At 48.0% G+C, this 23,161-nt stretch overlaps 1 protein-coding gene across 2 annotated transcripts in view; it reads left to right on the top strand.

Moving 5' to 3' along the window:
• Positions 1–23,161, top strand: part of LOC121289454 (guanine nucleotide exchange factor VAV3) — a 232,193-nt gene that overhangs the window by 87,399 nt on the left and 121,633 nt on the right. For both annotated transcript variants that reach the window (XM_041208960.1, XM_041208959.1), the window contains exon 3: positions 20,631–20,689. In XM_041208960.1, coding sequence (XP_041064894.1) covers positions 20,631–20,689 — 59 coding nt within the window. The remainder of the gene's footprint in view (positions 1–20,630; positions 20,690–23,161) is intronic.

Genomic DNA, 23,161 nt, shown 5'->3' with positions numbered 1-23,161 from the left:
CTAAGATCTGGAATTCCCACCTCTCTGCCTCTTATATCTCGCTTTTGACCTGCAATCCCTAAAACCTACCTCTTCGACAAATCTTTTGGTTATCTGTCCTGATATGCCCTTATGTGGCTCAGTGTCACATTTTGTCTTTTAATGATTCTGTGAAATGCCTTGGGATGTTTCACCACGTTAAAGGTGCTGTATGAATATCAGTTGTTGTTGGTGTTGCTGTTAAAGTTGACAAGGCACCAGGGCCAGATCAGATGCAGCCAAGGATGCTGACGGATGTGAGAGTGGAAATCGCAGAGGCACTGACCATAACTTTTCAGTCTCCTCAGACTCAGGGGCGGTGCCAGAGAACTGGAGATTTGCAAACGTTACTCCCTCATTCAAAATAGGATGTAAAAATAAGCCCAGAAATTACAGGGCAGTTAGTTTAACCTCAATGGCGGGAAAGATTTTAGAAATGATAACCCGGGACAAAATTAACAGTCTCATGGACAGATGTCGATTAATGAAGGAAAGCCAGCATGGCCTTAAGGGAAAATCATGTTTAACTGACTTGATTGAGTTTTTTGATGAGGTAACAGGGAGAGTTGATGAGGGTAATGTGGTTGATGTGATGTACATGCACCTCCAAAAGACATTTGATAAAGTGCCACATAATAGGCTTGTCAGCAAAGCTGAAACCCATGGAACAAAAGGGGAAGTAGAAGTATGGATTTGAAGTTAGCTGAGTGGCATGAAGCAGAGCGTAGTGCTGAATGATCTTTTATTGGACTCGGGGAAGGTAGACAGTGGGCTTCACAGAGTTAGGCCCCTGATACATATGAATGACCAAGATTTGGCTGTACAGAGCACAATTTCAAAATATTCAGATGGCACAAAATGTTGAAGTATTGTGAACTGTGAGGAGGATGGTGATAGACGGATAGGCAGGGACATGACAGATGAAACTTAATGCAGAGAAGTGCAAAGTGATAAAAAGGATTAATAAGGAGAGATGGTATGAAATAAAGGGTACAATTCTAAAAGGGGGAAGGAGCAGAGGGACAAATTATTGAAGGTGACAGGACAGGTTATGAAAATGCTCAATAAGGCAAACGGAATCCTGGACTTCGATACAGAAGTGAGGAAATTATTGTGAACCTTGGGTAGGTCTGAAGTGGAGTATTGTGTCCAGTTCTGGGCCCTGCACTTTAGGAATGATGTGAAGGCAATAGAGAGGGTGCAGAAAAGATTCACGAGAATGGTTCCGAGGATGAGAGACTTCAGCTGCGTGGATAGATTGGAGAAGCTGGTATATTCTCTTTGGAGAAGAGAAGGTTGAAAGGAGATTTGATAAAGGTGTTCAAAATCATGGAGGGGTCTAGACAGGGCGGATAGGTAGAAACAGTTCCCATTGGCAAAAGGATCAAGAGTCAGAGGGCACAGATCTAAGGCAATTGGCAAAAGAACATAAAGCAACATGAAGCAAAACCTTTCCAGGTGGCAAGTGGTTAAGGCTTAATGTGGTGGAATGTGCTGCCTTAGAGTTTGGTGGAGGCAGGTTCAACCGAAGCATTCAAAAGGGAATTGCAGAAGCACCTGAACAAAAAGGGAATTGGTAAAGTAACAGGGAAAGGCCAAGGGAGGGGACTACCTAAATTTTTCTGCAGAGAGATGGCATGGGTATGATTGGTCAAATGGTCTCTGTGCTGTAACTATCCTGTGGTACAATGAGCTATAACTGGTTACAGTGTTAGAACCAGTTACAATATTATGACTAAGCCAAGAGCAAAATACTGCAGATGCTGGAAATCTGAAACAAAAACAGAAAATGCTGGAAAAACTCAGCAGGTCTGGCAGCATCTGTGGAGAGAGAAACAGAGTTGATGTTTCGAGTCTGAGCTTTGAAGAAGAGTCATACGGACTCGAAACGTTAACTCTGTTTCTCTCTCCACAGATGCTGCCAGACCTGCTGAGATTTTTCCAGCATTTTCTGTTTTTATACAATATTATAACTAATTAGTGTTAGAATTACTAATGCAGAATGACACAGAATTTCCAGCACAGAAACAGGCCATTTGGCCTAACGTACCCACGCTGGTGTTTCTGCTCCACAGGAGATTCCTCCCATTCCCTCTTCATCTTCCCCTATCTGTATAACATTCTATTCCTTTCTCTCTCATGTGTTTATCCAGTTTCCCCTTCAAACCATCTATAAACCACTCCCTGTGGGTGTGAGTTCCACAGTCTCCGCACTCTCTAGGCAAAGAGGGTTGTACCGAATTTCCAATTGGATTTATTAGTGGCTATCGTGTAGTAATGGTCCCAACTTTGGACCCTTTATATGTAGAAACATTTTCTCTACGTCGACCCTATCAAAGCACTTCATAATTTTAACAGCCTCTATCTCAGCCTTATGGAGTCACAGAGTCATCATAGTGCATCCATCTGTCCGTCCATTCAATCATTAATGTATGTTCTGCCAAAAGGCGGATCATTGGTTCATTGTCTGCTGATGCATCATGTCATCCTGCACCCTTTCCATGACAGTTTTTTTTGTCAGTGGTGATTTATTTACGGCACAGAAGGAGGACATTCAGCCCATTGAATCCATGCATGCTCTCTGTAGTGCCATTCCCCACCCTATAGCCCTGCACGTTTATTTCCCTCAAGTACCCATCCAATTTCCTTTCAAAACCATTCATCTTCTCTGCTTCCTCCGCCCTTGTCAGATGCAAGTTCTCCTTGCTGTGTAAAAAAGTTCCTCTTCAATATTTTTTAACCAGCTTTTTACAGCCAGGATTTTTAGGATGGTGGGGTTTCCCTTCCTGCCTTCCAAAGAGTCGGCAGAGAATACACCCCCACCAATACTGCCCTGCCCCATAACTATTTCATGCTCCAATTAATTTTCTGGAGGCGGGACTTCCGCCCCTCACTCAGGAGGAAGCCCCGCCTTAGAGAGCTGCCGGCCAATCAGATTCCCTTTATTTCCTTCATCAACAATCTCTGTTACTTCATAAAAACATTCAATTTGATTAGACAAACACAATCAGTCTTTTACAAACCAGTGGAGAACGGCTGCAGAAAGCTGCAGCACAGAGGGATTTGGGGGTCCTCATACATCAATCACAAAAAGCTAACATACAAGCTCAACAGATAATAGGGAAGGGAAATGGAATGTTGGCCTTTGTTTCAAAGGGAATGGAGTATAAAAATAGGGAGGTCTTGCTAAAACTATACAAGGCACTAGTTAGACCACACCTAGAATACTGTGAACAGTTTTGGTCCCCTATCTAAGGAAAGATATATTGGCATTGGAGGCAGTTCAGAGAAGGTTCACTAGGTTGATTCTGGGTATGGAGGGAATTTCTTATGAGGAGACGTTGAGTAGGTTGGGCCTGTACTTATTGGAGTTTAGAAGAATGAGAGACGACCTTATTGAAACATATAAGATTCTTAGGGGGCTTGACAGGGGAGATGCTGAGAGGTTGTTTCCCCTTGTGGGAGAGTCTAGGACCAAAGGGCACAATCTCAAGAGTAAGGGGTCACCCATTTAAAACAGAGATGAGGAGGAATTTCTTCTCTGAGGGTAGTGTATCTGTGGAATTCTTTACCGCAGAGGGCTGTAGAGGCTGGATCGTTAAGTATATTCAAGGCTGAGGTAGACATTTTTAATCAGTAAGAGAAACAAGGGTTATGGGGAAAAGGCAGGAAAGTGGAGTTGAGGAGAATCAGATCAGCCATGATCTCATTGAATGGCAGAGCAGACTCGATGGGCCGAATGGCCTACTTGTGCTCCTACATTCTATGGTCTTATGGTGCTGGCTCTCCTTAATTAACACAAATCTCTATAGGTGCCTGTTAATTTTCTTTCCTGATTACTGTTTCTAAAATCTTACCCATCACTGATATTAAACTGACCAGTCTGTAGTTGCTGGGATTGTCCTCATATCCTTTCTTGAACCAGGGTGTCACATTTGACATTCTCCAATCCTCTGGCACTTCCCCTGCATCTTGGGAATGTTGCGGGATTATGACAAACCCGTCCGCTATCTCCAACTCCACTTCCTTTAGTATCCTGGGATACAGGATCCCTTCGGGCATAAACCTTGCTGGGGTGGCCAGTTTACTTGGGCAGCAGCACAGCCTGGATGTTGGGCAGGACCCCACCCTGGGCTATGGTGACCCCTCCCGGCAGCTTGTTGAGCTCCTCATTGTTGCGGATGGTGAGCTGCAGGTGGCGAGGGTGAAACGGGTCTTCTTGTTGTCCCTAGCCAGTGTCAGCCGGCTCGAGGACCTTGGCCGTCAGGTACTCAACGACAGCAGCCAGGTAGAGGGGAACTCTGGCCCTGGCATGCTCGGCATAGTGACCATTGCGCAGCAGCTGGTGCAAACAGCCAACAGGGAACTAGAGACCTGCTCTGCAAGAGCAAATCTTTACTTTGGCATGACCTTTGCCTCCAGTTTTACTGCAGCCGGATATCTCTCCCCCAGAACAAGCTTGGGTGAGCCAAAGTCCATTGCCTGTTTTGACAGTGCAATTGTCTTAACAATGTAATTGCTATCCCATGTAATTGTCAGTCAACAAGATGATTGTTATTGGACCTTGACAGTGTAATTGTTGATGCATTGACAGGACTTAGTATGTAAGTATGGCAGATTCCCCTCCTTAAAGGGAATGAGTGAACCACATCCAGTCATGAATAGTGGAGGACAACTTAACAACTCGCTGGAGGAGGAGCCTCCACAATATCCCCATCCTCAATGATGGAGGAGCCCAGCACATTAGTACAAAAGATAAGGCTGAAGCATTTGTTACGATCTTCAGCTAGAAGTGCCAAGTAGATGATCCATCTCGGCCTCCTCCGGAGGTCCCCAGCATCACAGATGCCAGTCTTCAGCCAATTCGATTCACTCCACGTGATATCAAGAAACAGCTGAAGGCATTGGATACTGCAAAAGGCTATGGGCCCTGACAATATTCCGCCAATAGTACTGAAGACTTGTGCTCCAGAACTTGCCACACCCCTAGCCAAGCTGTTCCAGTTCAGCTACAACACTGGCATCTACCCGGCTATGTGGAAAATTGCCCAGGTATGTCCTGTACATAAAAAGCAGGACAAATCCAACCCGGCCAGTTACCGCCCCATCAGTCTACACTTGATCATCTGTAAAGTAATGGAAGGGGTCATCAACAGTGCTATCAAGTGGCACTTGCTTAGCAATAAACTGCTCACTGATGCCCAGTTTGGGTTCCGCCAGGGCCACTCAGCTCCTGACCTCGGGCAGAATTTAGATGTTGAAGATGGTTGGGCCAAGGACACTACCCTGAAGAACTCCTGCAGTGATGTCCTGGAGCTGAGATGACTGATCTCCAACAACCACAACCATCTTCCTTTGTGCTGGGTATGACTCCAACCAGCAGAGAGTTTTCCCTCTGATTCCCATTGACTCCAGTTTAGCTAGGGGTCCTTGATGCCACACTCGGTCAAATGCTGCCTTGATGTCAAGGGCAGCCACTCTCACCTCACCTCAGGAGTTCAGCTCTTTTGTCCATGTTTGAACCAAGGCTATAATGAGGTCAGGATCTGAGTGGCCCTGGTGGAACCCAAACTGGGTGTCAGTGAGCAGGTTATTGCTAAGCAAGTGCTGCTTGATAGCACTGTTGATGACCCTTTCCATTACTTTACTGGCGATTGACAGTAGACTGATGGGGCAGTAATTGGCTGGGTTGCATTTTTCCTGGTTTTTATGTACAGGACACACCTGGGCAATAGTCCACATAGCTGGGTAGATGCCAGTGTTGTAGCTGTACTGGAACAGCTTGGCTAGGGGCACAGCAAGTTCTGGAGTATAAGTCTTCAGTGCTATTGCCGGAATATTGTCAGGGTCCATAGCCTTTGCAGTATCCAGTGCCTTCAGCCATTTCTTGATATCACATGGAGTGAATCGAATTGGCTAGAGACTGGCATCTGTGATGCTGGGGAGCTCCGGAGGAGGCTGAGATGGATCATCCACTTGGCACTTCTGGCTGAAGTTTGTAGCAAATGCCTTATCTGTTGCACTGAGCTCCCCTATCATTGAGGATGGGGATATTTGTGGAGCCTCCTCCTCTAGTGAGTTGTTTAATTGTCCACCACCATTCACAACTGGATGTGGCAGGACTGCAGAGCTTAGATCTGATCCGTTGGTTGTGGGATCGCTTAGCTCTGTCTATCACTTGCTGCTTATGCTGTTTGTCACACAAGTATTCCTGTGTTATAGCTTCACCAGGTTGACACCTCATTTTTAGGTATGCCTGGTGCTGCTCCTGACATGCCCTCCTGCACTCTTCATTGAACCAGGGTTGATCCCCTGGCTTGATGGTAATGGTAGAGTGGGGGATATGCCGGGCCATGAAGTTACAGATTGTGTTCGAGTACAATTCTGCTGCTGCTGATGGCCCACAGCGCCTCATGGATGCCCAGTCTTGAGTTGCTAGATCCATTTGAAATCTATCCCATTTAACGCGGTGGTAGTGCCACACAACACGATGGCGGGTATCCTCAATGTGAAGGGGGAACTGCATCTCCACAATGACTGTGCAGTGGTCACTCCTACCGATACTGTCATGGACAGATACATCTGCAGCAGGCAGGTTGGTGAGGATGAGGTCAAATATATTTTTCCCTCTTGTTGGTTCCCTCAGCACCTGCCGCAGACCCAGTCTAGCCGCGATGTCCTTTAGGACTCGGCCAGCTCGGTCAGTTGTGGTGCTACCGAGCCACTCATGGTGATGGACATTGAAGTCCCCACCCAGAGTATATTCTGCACCTTTGCTACCCTCAGTGGTTCCTCCAAGTGATGTTCAACATGGAGGAAGCACTGATTCATCAGCTGAGGGAGGGCGGTATGTGGTAATCAACAGGAGGTTTCCTTGCCCATATTTGACCTGATTCCATGAGACTTCATGGGGCCCAGAGTTGATGTTGAGGACTCCCAGGGCAACTCCCTCCTGACTGTATACCCTGTGCCCCCACCTCTGCTGGGTCTGTCCTGCCAGTGGGACAGGACATACCCAGGGATGGTGATAGTGGTGTCTGGGACATTATCTGTAAGGTATGATTCCGTGAGGATGACTATGTCAGGCTGTTCCTTGCCTAGTCTGTGAGACGCTCTCCCAATTTTGGCACTAACCCCCAGATGTTAGTAAGGAGGACTTTTCAGGGTTGACAGGGCTGAGTTTGCCGCTGTTGTTTCCGGTGTCTCGGTCAATGCCGGGTGGTCCGTCCAGTTTCATTCCTTTTTTGTGACTTTGTAGTGGTTTGTTATAACTGAGTGTCTGGCTCAGCCATTTCAGAGTCAACCACATTGCTGTGGGTCTGGAGTCACATGTAGGCCAGACCAGGTAGGGACAGCAGATTTTTGGACATTATTGAACCAGATGGGTTTTCACAACAATCGACAATGGTTCCATGGTCATCATTAGGTTTTTAATTCCAGATTTTTATTGAATTCAAATTCCACCATCTGCGGTGGTGGGGTTTGAACCCGGGTCCCCAGAGCATTACTCTGGGTTTCTGGATTATTAGTCCAGTGACAATCCCACTTCGCCATTGCCTCCCCATAATTGTCCTTGTGAGGCTGGTGGTGAGCTGCTGCAGTCCGTGAGGTGTAGTGTTCTAACAGATCTGGACTATAGCTGGTGGGCATTTTGGCTGGCTATTGTTGTAACTGGTCTGTATTGGAACTGGTGGCTGTTACAACTGGTTAGATATTGAACTAGTCATGTATTCAATACTGTGTGTCTGCTATTCCTGGTTGCTCATTTCCTTCACACCAGTCCCTGTCCTTCACAGTAACTTAGTGTATGTGAAACATGGCAGGATTCGGAGGCTGTGTACAAAAGCACATCCCTGTCACATCAATCTCTTCCCATCAGCACAAACTGAAATAGAAATAGATTCACTTTGATGGGAAGCTTTTAAGTCGGCATGGTTCAAGTATCAGACAGAATATCTCAGCTCCAAGGTTTGCTCTGGATTGTGTTCACATTTGCCGCCGTGTTCCATGTCGGCTGTGGTGACTGAGGTCTCTATTACCAGAACTGAGCAGTTGAAATTATCAGGGAAGGCTGGAACTCTCTGGGGGTGACCTAACAGAGGGCTTTAGGACTCTGAAAGAGTTTGATGTGGAATATCTGGAGAAAATGTTTCCACCTATTGGAAAGACTAAAACTAAGGGCCATAAATATAAGATATTTACTAATAATTACAACATGGAATTCATGAGAAACCTCTTTAACCAGAGAGTTGCAAGAATTCGATTGAACACTTGCCATTTTTGACACTTTCTCAAGGGTGTTTAGGACAGGGTGATAAATTCTGGCCGTGCCAGTGACACCCACATCCCATGAAAGAATAAAAGAAATGTGGAACTCACTGCCACACGGAGTGGTTGAGGTGAGCAGTGTCGATGTATTGAAGAGGAAGCTGGGTAAACACACGAGGGAGAAAGGAGTAGAAGGCTATGCTGATGGGGGTGAGATGAAGAGGGGCTGGAGGAGGATCATGTGCAGCAGTTGGGCCGAATGCTGGACATTTTATGTAATCCTGTGTAATAGCCAGATGCAGTAATCTTTGAATGAAAAAGTGGGAGTTCTTTTGGTTTTGAAAAAAGTAAACAATGAGCTGAAGTAAAAGCACGAGAGGGTTTTTAGCTGTTGGCAGGAGATGTGTGGTCAGCTCACTGTGCAGCTGTTGGCATTCCCCCAGCCAGCGTTTGACGTTCAATATTCTTTCTGTTCCATTGAGAACACTCTGATAACCAACTGGTCCAGGCAAGGGCAGGAAGTGAGCAGAATTCCTCACAGGACTTCCTGTTATTCATCTGTATCCTCTCTGATCTTATTGTTCAATTCCAGTGCTATCCCTGACTGAACCAATATAAAAAGCTCATCAATGTCACCTCCAGACACAACTGTTTGGGGGAGATAGTACCATAGTGCTAATGCCCCTGGGCCTATAACCCAGAGGCTCAGGCTAACGTTCTGGGGACACGGGTTCAAATCCCACCACAGCAGCTGGTGGACTTTAAATTCAGTTAATAAAATCTGGAATTATAAAGCTAGTCACAGTAATGGTGACCATGAAACTATCATCGATTGTTGTAAAACCCCATCTGGGTCACTAATGCCCTTTAGGGAAGGAAATCTGCCATCCTTACCTGGTCTGACCTACATGTGACTCCAGACCCACAACAATGTGGTTGACTCTTATACAATAAAAGCAAAATGCTGGAAATCAGAAGTTAAAAACAGAAAATGCTGGAAAATCTCAGCAGGTCTGACAGCATCTGTGGAAAGAGAAACAGAGTTAACATTCCGAATCCCTATGACTTCTCTTGAAGAAGAGTCAGACAGATTCAAAATGTTAGCTCTATTTCTCTCTCCACAGATGCTGCCTGGATCTGGTTGACTGTTAACTGCCCTCTGAAATGGTCTAGCAAGTTCAAGGTTCAAGGGCAATTAGGGATGAGCAACAAATGTTGACCTTGCCAGCGACGCCTACGTCCCATGAAAGAATAAATTTAAAAACACGTTCCTGGCATCTCACTTTCCCTCCACTCTGAACCCCAGCTCAGCCATGCAATCCAAGTCAGTGCAGAGTAGTTTTGCTACATAGTCCAAGCCATAGGTTCATATCCAATATTAATATCTATTGCACAGCTTCACCCTCATGACTTGGTGGGCTTACCTTTTAAACAATTAGCATTCAGCCAAGTTCTATACATTACCTGTCAGATGCTGCTGTCCATGTTTTAACTCACACCGAGTCCTGTTTCCCTACACCCCTGTTCCCACTGACTTACATTGGCTCTCAGTTAAGCAATACGTTAACTTAAAAAATCTCATCCTTGTTTTAAAATCTCCCCATGGTTTTACCCCCTTCCTATCTCTATAATCGGCTTCAGCCCCATAACTGCCCAAGATCTCTGTGTTCCTCTAATTCTGGCCTTTTGAACAATCCTGATTTCGATTACTCCACTTCGGTTACCTGGGCTCTAAGCTCAGGAGATCCCTCCATAAAGCTCTCTGCCTCCCTACTGCTCTCTCTTTCTTCATTTAAGATGCTCCTTAAAACCTCCCTTTGACTACCTAATATCTCCTCTCGTGACTCAGCACCAATATTTACCCAATTATGTTCCTGCAAAACACCTTTGGACATTTTAAATTGTTAAGGGTGCTGCACAAATACAAGTTGTTATTGTTCTGTTTAATTTCTCCTGTAAGAACCTGCCCCTGTAATGCTGTTGGGAAATTGGACACAGTGACTTTGTGAGGCTTGAACCATATGATGCTGGATCACTGGATGCTGTGTCCCTGATACTGGGTGGGAGGGGAAGGGGTGGCGAGACACCCCCCTCCAAACTAGGCGTACTGCTACCCCTGTCCTGAGGCTGCTCTCTGCTCGCCCTCCTGAAGCTGGCACGATAATTATACAAGGATGCTTTTGGAATGGAGGCATTATAACTACCAAGAAAGATTGAACAAGCTGTGGCTCTTTGCTCTAGAGAGGAGAAGACTGATGGGCGATAGAGGCCTTTAAGATCAGAGAGGGTTTGATCGGTTAGATGTAGAAAAGCTGTTTCCAACCACAAGGGAGATTAAAGCTCAAAGTCATCAACCTGAGATAATAACTAATAAATCCAATCAGGAATTCAGGAGAGTTTTCTTTGTCCAGAGAGTGGTGATAATGTGGAGCTCGCTACTTCAGGGAGTGGTTGAGGTGAATAGCGTACATACATTTAAGGGGAGGTTGGATGAGGGACATACAAACATACAAAAAAGGAGCAGGAGTAGGCCATTCAGCCCCTCAAGCCTGCTCCACCTTTCAATAAGATCATGGCTGATCTGATTATGGCCTCAAATCCATATTCCACCTGCCCCCAATAACCTTTGACTCCCTTGTTAGTCAAGAATCCATGTCCATCAGCCTTAAAAATATACATTGGCCCTGCCTCCACTGGTCCCTGGGGAAGAGAGTTGCAAAGATTCATGACCCTCTTCAAGAAAAAACTCCTTCCCATGTCCATCTTAAATAGGAAACCCCTTATTTTTAAACTGGGTCACTACTAATTCGAGATTCCTGCAGGAGGAGAAATATCCTCTGAGCCTCTGATATGTTTCAACGAGGTAACCTATCACTCTTCGAAACTCCAATGGCAACAGGCCCGGCCTCTCTAGCCTTTCCCCATAAGATAAACGCCCTATCCCAGGGCAGAATTTTCAGGTCCCAACATCATCCCGTGCTTGGGTGATATTTTGGTTGGTGGGCACAGGTGAAAGTTGGGAGTGGGCCCACTGACAATTATGAGGGAAGCTAAGCCCATTAAGGTTGTAACTGTCTCCGATTTTTCGTGGCAGACGGGTGAAGCAGCCTTCTCATTTTTCATCAAAACCTATTCCTCCACAGATGCCATGAAATCTCCGTTATTAAATAAAACAAATTAAAATCTGTGGACAGAATTTTTACAAGGTATATTTGAGGTGTTTGTGATGCTTGGACACCTTTGATCTGATTTTAAAATCTTTGTTTAATCCTTTTGAAGTCTTCAGCTCCCTGAGGTAGCTCTCTGCCTTCGGGGAGTTTGCCCACACTCCTGTCAGTGCCCTCCGGCCGCTCCCAGACCCTCTGATCGTACCCGCACACCGACCTCAAAACCCTGCCCAGGCATCAGCGAGTGAGTCTCCTCTGAACTGCTTCTAATGCAATTATATCCTTTCTTAAATAAGGTGACAAAAACTGTACACAATACTCCAGATGCGGTCTCACCAACTGTACAACTGTAATAAAACATCCCAAATTTTATATTCCATTCCCCTTGCAATAAACACAAATGTTCCATTTGCCTTCCTAATCATTTGCTGTATCTGCATACTCACTTCTTATGATTTATGTACCAGGACACCCAGGTCCCTCTGTACCTCTGAATTCTGGAATCTCTCTCCATTTAAATAATTTGCTGCTTTTCTATTCTTCCTGCCAAAGTGGACAGGTTCACATTTTCCACATTATACTCCATCTACCAAATTTTTGCCCACTCACTTAACCTGTCTAAATCCCCTTTCAGACTCTCTTCCTCCTCTGGACAACATACTTTCCTATCTTGATGTCATCGGTAAATTTAGCTACCTCACATTTGCTCCCTTCATCCAAGTGATTGATATGGGGTGGAAATCACTGAGGCTCCAGAGCTGATCCCTGTGGCACTCCATCCGTTCATCACTTCTTACCAACCTGTAAAAGACCCATTTGTCCCTATTCTCTGCTTCATTTTGCCCAGCCGATCCTCTATGCTCTATCTAACATGTTACCCCCTGACACTGTCAGCACTTACTGTATGTAATGACCCGACACTGTATGTAGTGACCCAACACTGTATGTAGTGACCCGACACTGTATGTAGTGACCCAACACTGTATGTAAAGACCTGACACTATATGTAGTGACCCAACACTGTATGTAGTGACCCAACACTGTATGTAGTGACCCGACACTGTATGTAGTGACCCGACACTGTATGTAGTGACCGGACCCTGTATGTAGTGACCCGACACTGTATGTAGTGACCCGACACTGTATCTAGTGACCCGACACTGTATGTAATGACCGGACCCTGTATGCCGTGACCCGACACTGTATGTAGTGACCCGACCCTGTATCTAGTGACCCGACACTGTATGTAGTGACCCAACACTGTATATAGTGACCCAACACTGTATGTAGTGACCCGACACTGTATGTAGTGACCCGACACTGTATGTAATGACCCGACACTGTATGTAGTGACCCGACACTGTGTCTAGTGACCCGACACTGTATGTAGTGACCCGACACTGTATGTAGTGACCCGACACCATCAGCACTTACTGTATGTAATGACCTTTGATGTGGAGACTTGTGAAATGCCTTTTGAAAAGAACAGTACAGGGAGGAGGCGTGTGTGGCACTGAGAGACTGGCATGGACCCGTTTTTACAAATTCTTTCATGGAATGTGGGCTTCGCTGGCTGGGCCAGCATTTATTGCCCATCCCTAATTACCCTTGAGAAGGTGGTGGTGAGCTGCCTTCTTGAACCGCTGCAGTCCATGTGGCCTTTTTCTGTGCTGGGAATTATGTAATTCTATATCTTTTTACTTTGTGGTGTACTTGAAGCTGCCCCTGCCCATTTCCGTGAGAATACTGTTTAACTTAAACTGATAATTAAACTCATTAAATCCAATCTGATCCTGAGCTATGGTACTAGCCAATCCAGTGTGGCATTGTGCAACAACAAGGTCTGAATCCATTTACTTTCCACTGAGATTTCCACTGATGATTTGTTCACAGATCAACAATTCCCAGATAAAATCGAACAAAATGTCAGAACATTCGATATAATCAAGCAAAATGTCGTGGTTATGGAATAGGCTGAGTGACAGGAAATAGAGAGCGGTGGTTAATGGATGTTTTTCAGGCTGGAGGAAGGTTTGTAGTGGAGTTCCCCAGGGGTCAGTGTTAGGACCCTTGCTTTTCCTGATAAATATTAGTGGCCTAGACCTTGGGGTAGTGGGCACAATTCCAAAATTTGCAGATGATACAAACCTTGGAAGCATTGTGACTGCGAGGAGGGCAGTGGAGAAGGTCAGGAGGCAGAGAGAAGTTGCTGGAGTGGGTTGTCAGGTGGCAGAGGAAGTACGATGTAGAGAAATGTGAAGTGGTTCATTTTAGTGGGAAGAGCATGGAGAGAGAATATAAAATAAAGGGGACAATTCTAAAATGGATGGAAGAGCAGAGGGAGCTGAGGGTATATGTGCATAAGTCATTGAATATGGCAGGACAGGGTGGGAGAGCAGTTAACGAAGATTAAGGGGTGGTGCAATCAAAGTGTTGAAGATGATTGAAAGGCTTTGACAGAACAGATACCTCGAAACTATTTCCTCTGGTTGGGGCTGTGGGGGTGTTGGGGATCTGGGGGAGTCTGGAACAAGGGGGCAGAAGGATAAAATGAGAACCAGGCTGTTCAGGGTGATGTCAGGAAGCAATTCTTCACCCAGAGGGGATGGGAATCTGGAACTCTCTCCCCCAGAAAGCTGTGAATTTTGAGAGTTAACTAATCATTTCAGAATAGAGATTGATAGAGTTTTCTCAGGGGAGAGTATCAGGGAATATAGAGCAAAGGTGGGCGAATGGAGCTGGGGTCCACATCAGCTACAATCTGAGTCACACGACTCAGGGGGAGCCTGTCTCCGCTGCTCCTCATTCCAAACGTTTCACAGGCCAGTCCCCCCCCAGAGCACCAGGGGAGGGGCCCAGTCTGATTGTAATGGTCACAGGGTGACAGGCACATGGAGCCGGTAAGGGAATCTCTCCCAAGGCTGAATTGCTGACTGTGTTTGTGTGTTTATCGGGTGAGTGAGAGTCACTGAGGTAAAAATAGTAATTGGAAAGAGGAAGTCAAGAGAATTGTGAAAGGAGATTGTGAGGCGGAGAATATTGACAGAGGATGGAGCTACGACAGAAACAGGAAAAAGCGGAGGGTCTATTCCGAATTCAGGCTTCACAAGGAATTTATTCACCAAAGCTTCAGAAATGACTCTGAATTCTCTTGGCTCTCACTTCCAAAAATAAAAAAACAACACTGGCAAGTCTGTGGTACCTTTCACCATCTCAGATCGGCCCAAAGATGTTCACACAAATATCACTTCTGAGGTGGAGAAACTGGTGTAAAGTAAAAAATGTGACACCCAAATTGTGCACAGCAAGATCCCGTGGAGAAGCTGGGATTAGGGACAGAGACAGGAATCACTGGGAGCTGAGTTAAGGAGCGAGACCAGGATATGACCAAAGGGCATTGATCGGTTTGAACGTATAAACTGCTGAGTGTGGCTCCAACAAAATGAAGAAACTTCACAAAGACCAGGAGAAAGTAGGTGTCACCATTGGGACCACACCCACCACTTAAACATTTCACATTTCAAGTTCAGTCACAGCGAGTGTGCATCACTGGCTAGACCAGTTAAACGAGCCAGACTGAGTACTGCCCTTCTGACAGTGCAGCGCTCCCTCAGTACTGACCCTCCGACAGTGCAGCACTCCCTCAGTACTGACCCTCTGACAGTGCAGCACTCCCTCAGTACTGACCCTCTGACAGTGCAACACTCCCTCAGTACTGACCCTCTGACAGTGCAGCACTCCCTCAGTACTGACCCTCTGACAGTGCAGCGCTCCCTCAGTACTGACCCTCCGACAGTGCAGCACTCCCTCAGTACTGACCCTCCAACAGTGCAGCACTCCCTCAGTACTGACCCTCTGACAGTGCAGCACTCCCTCAGTACTGACCCTCTGACAGTGCAGCACTCCCTCAGTACTGACCCTCTGACAGTGCAGCACTCCCTCAGTACTGACCCTCTGACAGTGCAGCACTCCCTCAGTACTGACCCTCTGACAGTGCAGCACTCCCTCAGTACTGACCCTCTGACAGTGCAGCACTCCCTCAGTACTGACCCTCTGACAGTGCAGCACTCCCTCAGTACTGACCCTCTGACAGTGCAGCACTCCCTCAGTACTGACCCTCTGACAGTGCAGCACTCCCTCAGTACTGACCCTCTGACAGTGCAGCACTCCCTCAGTACTGACTCTCTGAGAGTGCAGCACTCCCTCAGCACTGACCCTCCAACAGTGCAGCACTCCCTCAGTACTGACCCTCTGACAGTGCAGCACTCCCTCAGTACTGACCCTCTGACAGTGCAGCACTCCCTCAGTACTGACCCTCTGACAGTGCAGCACTCCCTCAGTACTGACCCTCTGACAGTGCAGCACTCCCTCACCACTGACCCTCCGACAGTGCAGCACTCCCTCAGTATGACTCTCTGAGAGTGCAGCACTCCCTCAGCACTGACCCTCTGACAGTGCAGCACTCCCTCAGCACTGACCCTCTGACAGTGCAGCTCTCCCTCAGTACTGACCCTCTGAGAGTGCAGCACTCCCTCAGTACTGACCCTCTGACAGTGCAGCACTCCCTCAGTACTGACTCTCTGACAGTGCAGCACTCCCTCAGCACTGACCCTCTGACAGTGCAGCACTCCCTCATTGCTAACCCTCTGACAGTGCAGCACTCCCACAGTACTGACCCTCTGACAGTGCAGCACTCCCTCAGTACTGACCCTCTGACAGTGCAGCACTCCCTCAGTACTGTCCCTCTGCCAGTGCAGCACTCCCTCAGTACTGACCCTCTGACAGTGCAGCACTCCCTCAGTACTGACCTCTGACAGTGCAGCACTCCCTCAGTACTGACCCTCTGACAGTGCAGCACTCCCTCAGTACTGACTCTCTGAGAGTGCAGCACTCCCTCAGCACTGACCCTCTGACAGCGCAGCACTCCCTCAGCACTGACCCTCTGACAGTGCAGCTCTCCCTCAGTACTGACCCTCTGAGAGTGCAGCACTCCCTCAGTACTGACCCTCTGACAGTGCAGCACTCCCTCAGTACTGACTCTCTGACAGTGCAGCACTCCCTCAGCACTGACCCTCTGACAGTGCAGCACTCCCTCATTGCTAACCCTCTGACAGTGCAGCACTCCCACAGTACTGACCCTCTGACAGTGCAGCACTCCCTCAGTACTGACCCTCTGACAGTGCAGCACTCCCTCAGTACTGTCCCTCTGCCAGTGCAGCACTCCCTCAGTACTGACTCTCTGACAGTGCAGCACTCCCTCATTGCTAACCCTCTGACAGTGCAGCACTCCCTCAGTACTGACTCTCTGAGAGTGCAGCACTCCCTCAGCACTGACCCTCCAACAGTGCAGCACTCCCTCAGTACTGACCCTCTGACAGTGCAGCACTCCCTCAGTACTGACCCTCTGACAGTGCAGCACTCCCTCAGTACTGACCCTCTGACAGTGCAGCACTCCCTCAGTACTGACCCTCTGACAGTGCAGCACTCCCTCAGTACTGACCCTCTGACAGTGCAGCACTCCCTCAGTACTGACTCTCTGAGAGTGCAGCACTCCCTCAGCACTGACCCTCTGACAGCGCAGCACTCCCTCAGCACTGACCCTCTGACAGTGCAGCTCTCCCTCAGTACTGACCCTCTGAGAGTGCAGCACTCCCTCAGTACTGACCCTCTGACAGTGCAGCACTCCCTCAGTACTGACTCTCTGACAGTGCAGCACTCCCTCAGCACTGACCCTCTGACAGTGCAGCACTCCCTCATTGCTAACCCTCTGACAGTGCAGCACTCCCACAGTACTGACCCTCTGACAGTGCAGCACTCCCTCAGTACTGACCCTCTGACAGTGCAGCACTCCCTCAGTACTGTCCCTCTGCCAGTGCAGCACTCCCTCAGTACTGACCCTCTGACAGTGCAGCACTCCCTCAGTACTGACCCTCTGACAGTGCAGCACTCCCTCAGTACTGACCCTCTGACAGTGCAGCACTCCCTCAGTACTGACTCTCTGAGAGTGCAGCACTCCCTCAGCACTGACCCTCTGACAGCGCAGCACTCCCTCAGCACTGACCCTCTGACAGTGCAGCTCTCCCTCAGTACTGACCCTCTGAGAGTGCAGCACTCCCTCAGTACTGACCCTCTGACAGTGCAGCACTCCCTCAGTACTGACTCTCTGACAGTGCAGCACTCCCTCAGCACTGACCCTCTGACAGTGCAGCACTCCCTCATTGCTAACCCTCTGACAGTGCAGCACTCCCACAGTACTGACCCTCTGACAGTGCAGCACTCCCTCAGTACTGACCCTCTGACAGTGCAGCACTCCCTCAGTACTGTCCCTCTGCCAGTGCAGCACTCCCTCAGTACTGACTCTCTGACAGTGCAGCACTCCCTCATTGCTAACCCTCTGACAGTGCAGTACTCCCTCAGTACTGCCCCTCCGACCGTGTAGTACTACTGAAGTGGCATAGTGGTATTATCATTAGACTAGTAACCTAGTGATTCCCCCCTCAGACTATTGCTTGGGGACCCGGGTTTGAATCCCGCCACAGCAAATGGTAGAATTTGAATTCAGTAAAGATCTGTAATAAAAAGCCTGATGGTTGCCATGAGAACATTGTTGTAGAAATTCATCTGGTTCTCTAATGTCCTTAACAGAAGGAAACCTGCTGCTCTTTGGGGATGGGTAATAAATGTTAGCCCAGCCAACAATATCCACATCTCAGGATTTAAAAAAAAAATCCCAATGTTGTTCAAAAGATACGCTTTAAAGAAAATGAGATTTAGCCACATAAAGATATTTTTGGACAGGAAACCAAAACTTAACTTTAATATGTAGGTTTTAATGATTGTTTTGAATATGGTGAGAAAATTTTTTTTCATTCCTTCACGGATATCGCTGGCTGGGCCAGCATTTATTGCCCATCCCTAGTTGCCCTTGAGAAGGTGGTGGTGAGCTGCCTTCTTGAACCGCTGCAGTCCATGTGGTGTAGGTACACCCACAGTGCTGTTAGGGAGGGAGTTCCAGGATTTTGACCCAGTGACAGTGAAGGACCGGTGATATATTTCCAAGTCAGGATGGTGAGTGACTTGGAGGGGAACTTCCAGGTGGTGGTGTTCCCATCTATCTGCTGCCCTTGTCCTTCTAGATGGAAGTGATCGTGGGTTTGGAAGGTGCTGTCTAAGGAGCCTTGGTGAGTTCCTGCAGTGCATCTTGTAGATGGTACACACACTGCTGCTACTGTGCGTCAGTGGTGGAGGGAGTGAATGTTTGTGGATGTGGTGCCAATCAAGTGGGCTGCTTTATCCTGGATGGTGTCGAGCTTCTTGAGTGTTGTGGGAGCTGCACTCATCCAGGCAAGTGGGGAGTATTCCATCACACTCCTGACTTGTGCCTTGAAGATGTGAGTTACTCACCGCAGGATTCCCAGCCTCTGACCTGCCCTTGTAGCAAATGTTACTTGCCACTTGTCAGCCCCAAGCCTGGATATTGCCCAGGTCTTGCTGCATTTGGACATGGACTGCTTCAGTATCTGAGGAGTTGTGAATGGTGCTGAACATTGTGCAATCATCAGCGAACATCCCCACTTCTGACCTTATGATGAAAAGAAGGTCATTGATGAAGCAGCTGAAGATGGTTGGACCGAGGTCACTACCCTGAGGAACTCCTGCAGTGATGTCCTGGAGCTGAGTTGACTGACCTCCAACAACCACAACCATCTTACTTTGTGTTAGGTATGAGTCCAACCAATGGAGAGAAGCAGAGAGGTTTAAAGAGGGAGTTCCAGAGCTGGAGGTCCAGGTACCTGAGGGTTCAGCTGCCAATGGTAGAGTGGTTAAAATTGGAGATGTTGAAGAGGTCCCTGTTAGAGGAATGCTGAGATCTCAGAGGGTTTAAGAATCCAGAGATAGGGAAGTGGAAAGCCCATGGAGGGATTTGAAAACAAGGGTGAGACTTTTGAAATCAAAGTGTTGCTTCACAGGAGTGAAGGCACAAATATAATGCCGGAAACTCATCTCAGGATCAAATATGAGAAAAGGATGTGAACAGAGTGGCTTTATCTCAGACTGCTACCAGAGAGAGGGATGGAGTCGGTATCTCTCAACCAAATTTGCAGCTGTCACCAAGAGTGGCTTCAGTCTTCCCAAAATTTAGTTGATGCAAATTTCTTCTCATCCAGTACTGGATTGTACAGGTACGGATAGTCCAGTCGGATACACAGTCTGATAATTTGGAGAAAGTGGGGGAGTTGAGAGAGGTGGGGGTGAGGTGGGGCTGGGTATCGTCAGTGTACATGTGGAAACTAAGGCCGGATTTTAGGATGATGTCACCGAGGGGCAGCAGGTCGATGAGAAATAGGAGGGGCCAAGGATAGATCCTAGGGGGACACCAGAGGGAACAGTGTGGGAGCGGGAAGAGAAACCATTACAGGTGATTCTCTAGCTATGATTAGATAGATAAGATCAGAACCAGGCGAGAGCAGTTACCCCCAGCTGGACGACAGTGGAGAGGGGGTTGGAGGAGGATGGTGTGGACGACCATGTCAATGGCTGCAGACAGGTCGAGAAGGATGAGGAGGGAAAGTTTACCCCTGTCAGAGTCACACAGGATGTCATTTGTGAGTTTGATAAGGGTTGTTTTGCTACTGTGAAAGGGCAGTAATCTGATTGGAGGGATTCAAACATGGAGTTCCAGGAAAGATGGGAATGGGTTTGGGAGGTGGCAACACATTCAAGGATTTGATGGAGACAGGATGGTCACTTGTGAGGACAGAGGGGTCAGGGGTTGTTTTTATAAGGAGTGGGGGTGACGATAGCTGATCTGAAAGGAGGTTGAACCTGTGGAGAGAGAACCATTAAAAATGTCAACAAACATGGGAGGCAAGAAGGGAATCAGAATTACCTGGAAAAACTCAGCAGGTCTGGCAGCATCGGCGGAGAAGAAAAGAGTTGACGTTTCGAGTCCTCATGACCCTTCGACCCTTCTGTCGATGGGTCATGAGGACTCGAAACGTCAACTCTTTTCTTCTCCGCCGATGCTGCCAGACCTGCTGAGTTTTTCCAGGTAATTCTGTTTTTGTTTTGGATTTCCAGCATCCGCAGTTTTTTTGTTTTTAAGAAGGGAATCAGACTCTGCACCCCATGTGGTACCACTGATGGCTTCACTTATGGGAGATGTTGTTTTTACAGGTGATTGAAACGCTGTCGAGACTTTCCCACACACCAGTAGCACAGAGTGCAGGGGTAAGGTAAGCACTGAAATCTTGTGATGTGTGTTAGGATCCAGAAACCTAAGTTACCAATTGTCTCTGAATGCAGTGTTAGGCTCATCGTGGAATAATACATCAAAAACTCTGCATCCAAACTCACATCCAATCCCATTCATCCACCACCCGCTGTCCTACACTGGCTCCCCATTCAGCAATAGATCCATTTTAAAATTCTTTCCTTCTTTTCAAATCCCTCCATGGTCTCACCCCAACCTATCTCTGTAATCTCCTCCAGTCCCACAACTCTCGGAAATCTCTGTGCTCCTCTAACACTGGCCTCTTGAGCCTCCCTGATTTAAATTGTTCCACCATTGCCGGTTGTACCTACAGCTCTGGAATTCCCTCCCTAAACCTCGACAACTCTCCACCCATCTCTGTCTCTCCTCCTTTAAGATGCTCCTTAAAAATGTGACCCTTTGAGCAGGTTTTTGAAGATCAGAATCAGGCTCCCACTCCCTCCCTAACAGCACTGTGGGTGTACCTACACCACATGGACTGCAGCGGCTCAAGAAGGTGATTCACCACCACCTTCTCAAGGGGCAATTATGGATGGGCAATAAATACTGGCCCAGCCAGTGAAGCCCACATTCATATGAATGAATAAAACAAACAATGTAGAGGTTGGATACATCATGTCTAAGGAGGTAATGTGAATGCCCATGGAGGGTGCAAGATGGTGGGAGGCGTGTTCTCCTGGCGAGAGATGGTGGGAGGCATTTTCTCCTGGTGTGAGATGGTGGGAGGCGTGTTCTCCTGGCGTGAGATGGTGGGAGGCGTGTTCTCCTGGCGTGAGATGGTGGGTGGCGTGTTCTCCTGGCGTGAGATGGTGGGAGGCGTGTTCCCCTGGTGTGAGATGGTGGGTGGTGTGTTCTCCTGGCGTGAGATGGTGGGAGGCGTGTTCTCCTGGCGTGAGATGGTGGGAGGCGTGTTCTCCTGGCGTGAGATGGTGGGAGGCGTGTTCTCCTGGCGTGAGATGGTGGGAGGCGTGTTCTCCTGGCGTGAGATGGTGGGAGACGTGTTCTCCTGGTGTGAGATGGTGGGAGGCGTGTTTTCCTGGCGTGAGATGGTGGGAGGCTTGTTCTCCTGGCGTGAGATGGTGGGAGGCGTGTTCTCCTGGCGAGAGATGGTGGGAGGCGTGTTCTCCTGGCGTGAGATGATGGGAGGCGTGTTCTCCTGGCGTGAGATGGTGGGAGGCGTGTTCTCCTGGCGTGAGATGGTGGGAGGCGTGTTCTCCTGGCGTGAGATGGTGGGAGGCGTGTTCTCCTGGCGTGAGATGGTGGGAGGCGTGTTCTCCTGATGTGAGATGGTGGGAGGCGTGTTCTCCTGGCGTGAGATGGTGGGAGACGTGTTCTCCTGGCGTGAGATGGTGGGAGGCGTGTTCTCCTGGCGTGAGATGGTGGGAGGCGTGTTCTCCTGGCGTGAGATGGTGGGAGGCGTGTTCTCCTGACGTGAGATGGTGGGAGGCGTGTTCTCCTGGCGTGAGATGGTGGGAGACGTGTTCTCCTGGCGTGAGATGGTGGGAGGCGTGTTCTCCTGGCGTGAGATGGTGGGAGGCGTGTTCTCCTGGCGTGAGATGGTGGGAGGCGTGTTCTCCTGGCGTGAGATGGTGGGAGGCGTGTTCTCCTGGCCTGGGAGCCATGTTGGGATAAACCCTGACAGTTTGGTATGTCTCCCGTTGTGTGCACCTCAATACTGCTCACTCTTAAGGGGAACATCAGAAAGATTACTCTCAACGTTTATTTAATTCTGTCTCAGTTGGAGTGGGGAGAGGATGGGACATTCTGAACTGTGTCAAATTCAGACTCAATCCCTCTTTTCTCCCTCCCTTTCCCCTTCCCCCTGAGATTGTCCGGAGACCTTCCTATCCCTGACCCTGTCTCAGACTCTCTCCTGGAGCCAGGACTAATTACTGAAGCCCACCAGTCATTAATGAGTCTCCCCCTGCACGTTCAACTATCCCATTCCAGCATTATTAGAATTCTGCAGTGTAGATAGAGGCCATTCACCCCTTCGTATCTGTGCTGGCCCTTTGAAAGAATGATCCATTTAGTCCCGCTCCCCCTGCTCTTTGCCCTTCATCTTGTATTTTCACCTTTTCAAATATTTATCCAATTCCCTTTTGAAAGTTATTATTGAATCTGCTTCCACCGCCCTTTCAGGCAGCGCGTTCCAGATCACAACAACTCGCTGTGTAAAAATAAATTCTCCTCATCTCCCCCTCTGGTTATTTCACCGATTCTCTTCAATCTGTGTCCCTCTGGTTACCGCCACTCCTGCCACTGGAAACAGTTTCTCCTTATTTACTCTGTGAGCAACAACAACTTACATTTATTTTAAACCCTTAACATAAAACCTTGCACCAGACAGAAACATTATAAAACAAAGTTTAACACTCAAGTTCTGTCGAAGGGTCATGAGAACTCAAAACGTCAACTCTTTTCTTCTCCGCCG

This window comes from Carcharodon carcharias, chromosome 16, assembly GCF_017639515.1.
Source record: "Carcharodon carcharias isolate sCarCar2 chromosome 16, sCarCar2.pri, whole genome shotgun sequence".
Classification (NCBI taxonomy): domain Eukaryota; kingdom Metazoa; phylum Chordata; class Chondrichthyes; order Lamniformes; family Lamnidae; genus Carcharodon; species Carcharodon carcharias.
The sequence above is the reverse complement of the archived record's forward strand: the minus strand, read 5'-3'. Positions and strand labels throughout refer to the sequence as shown.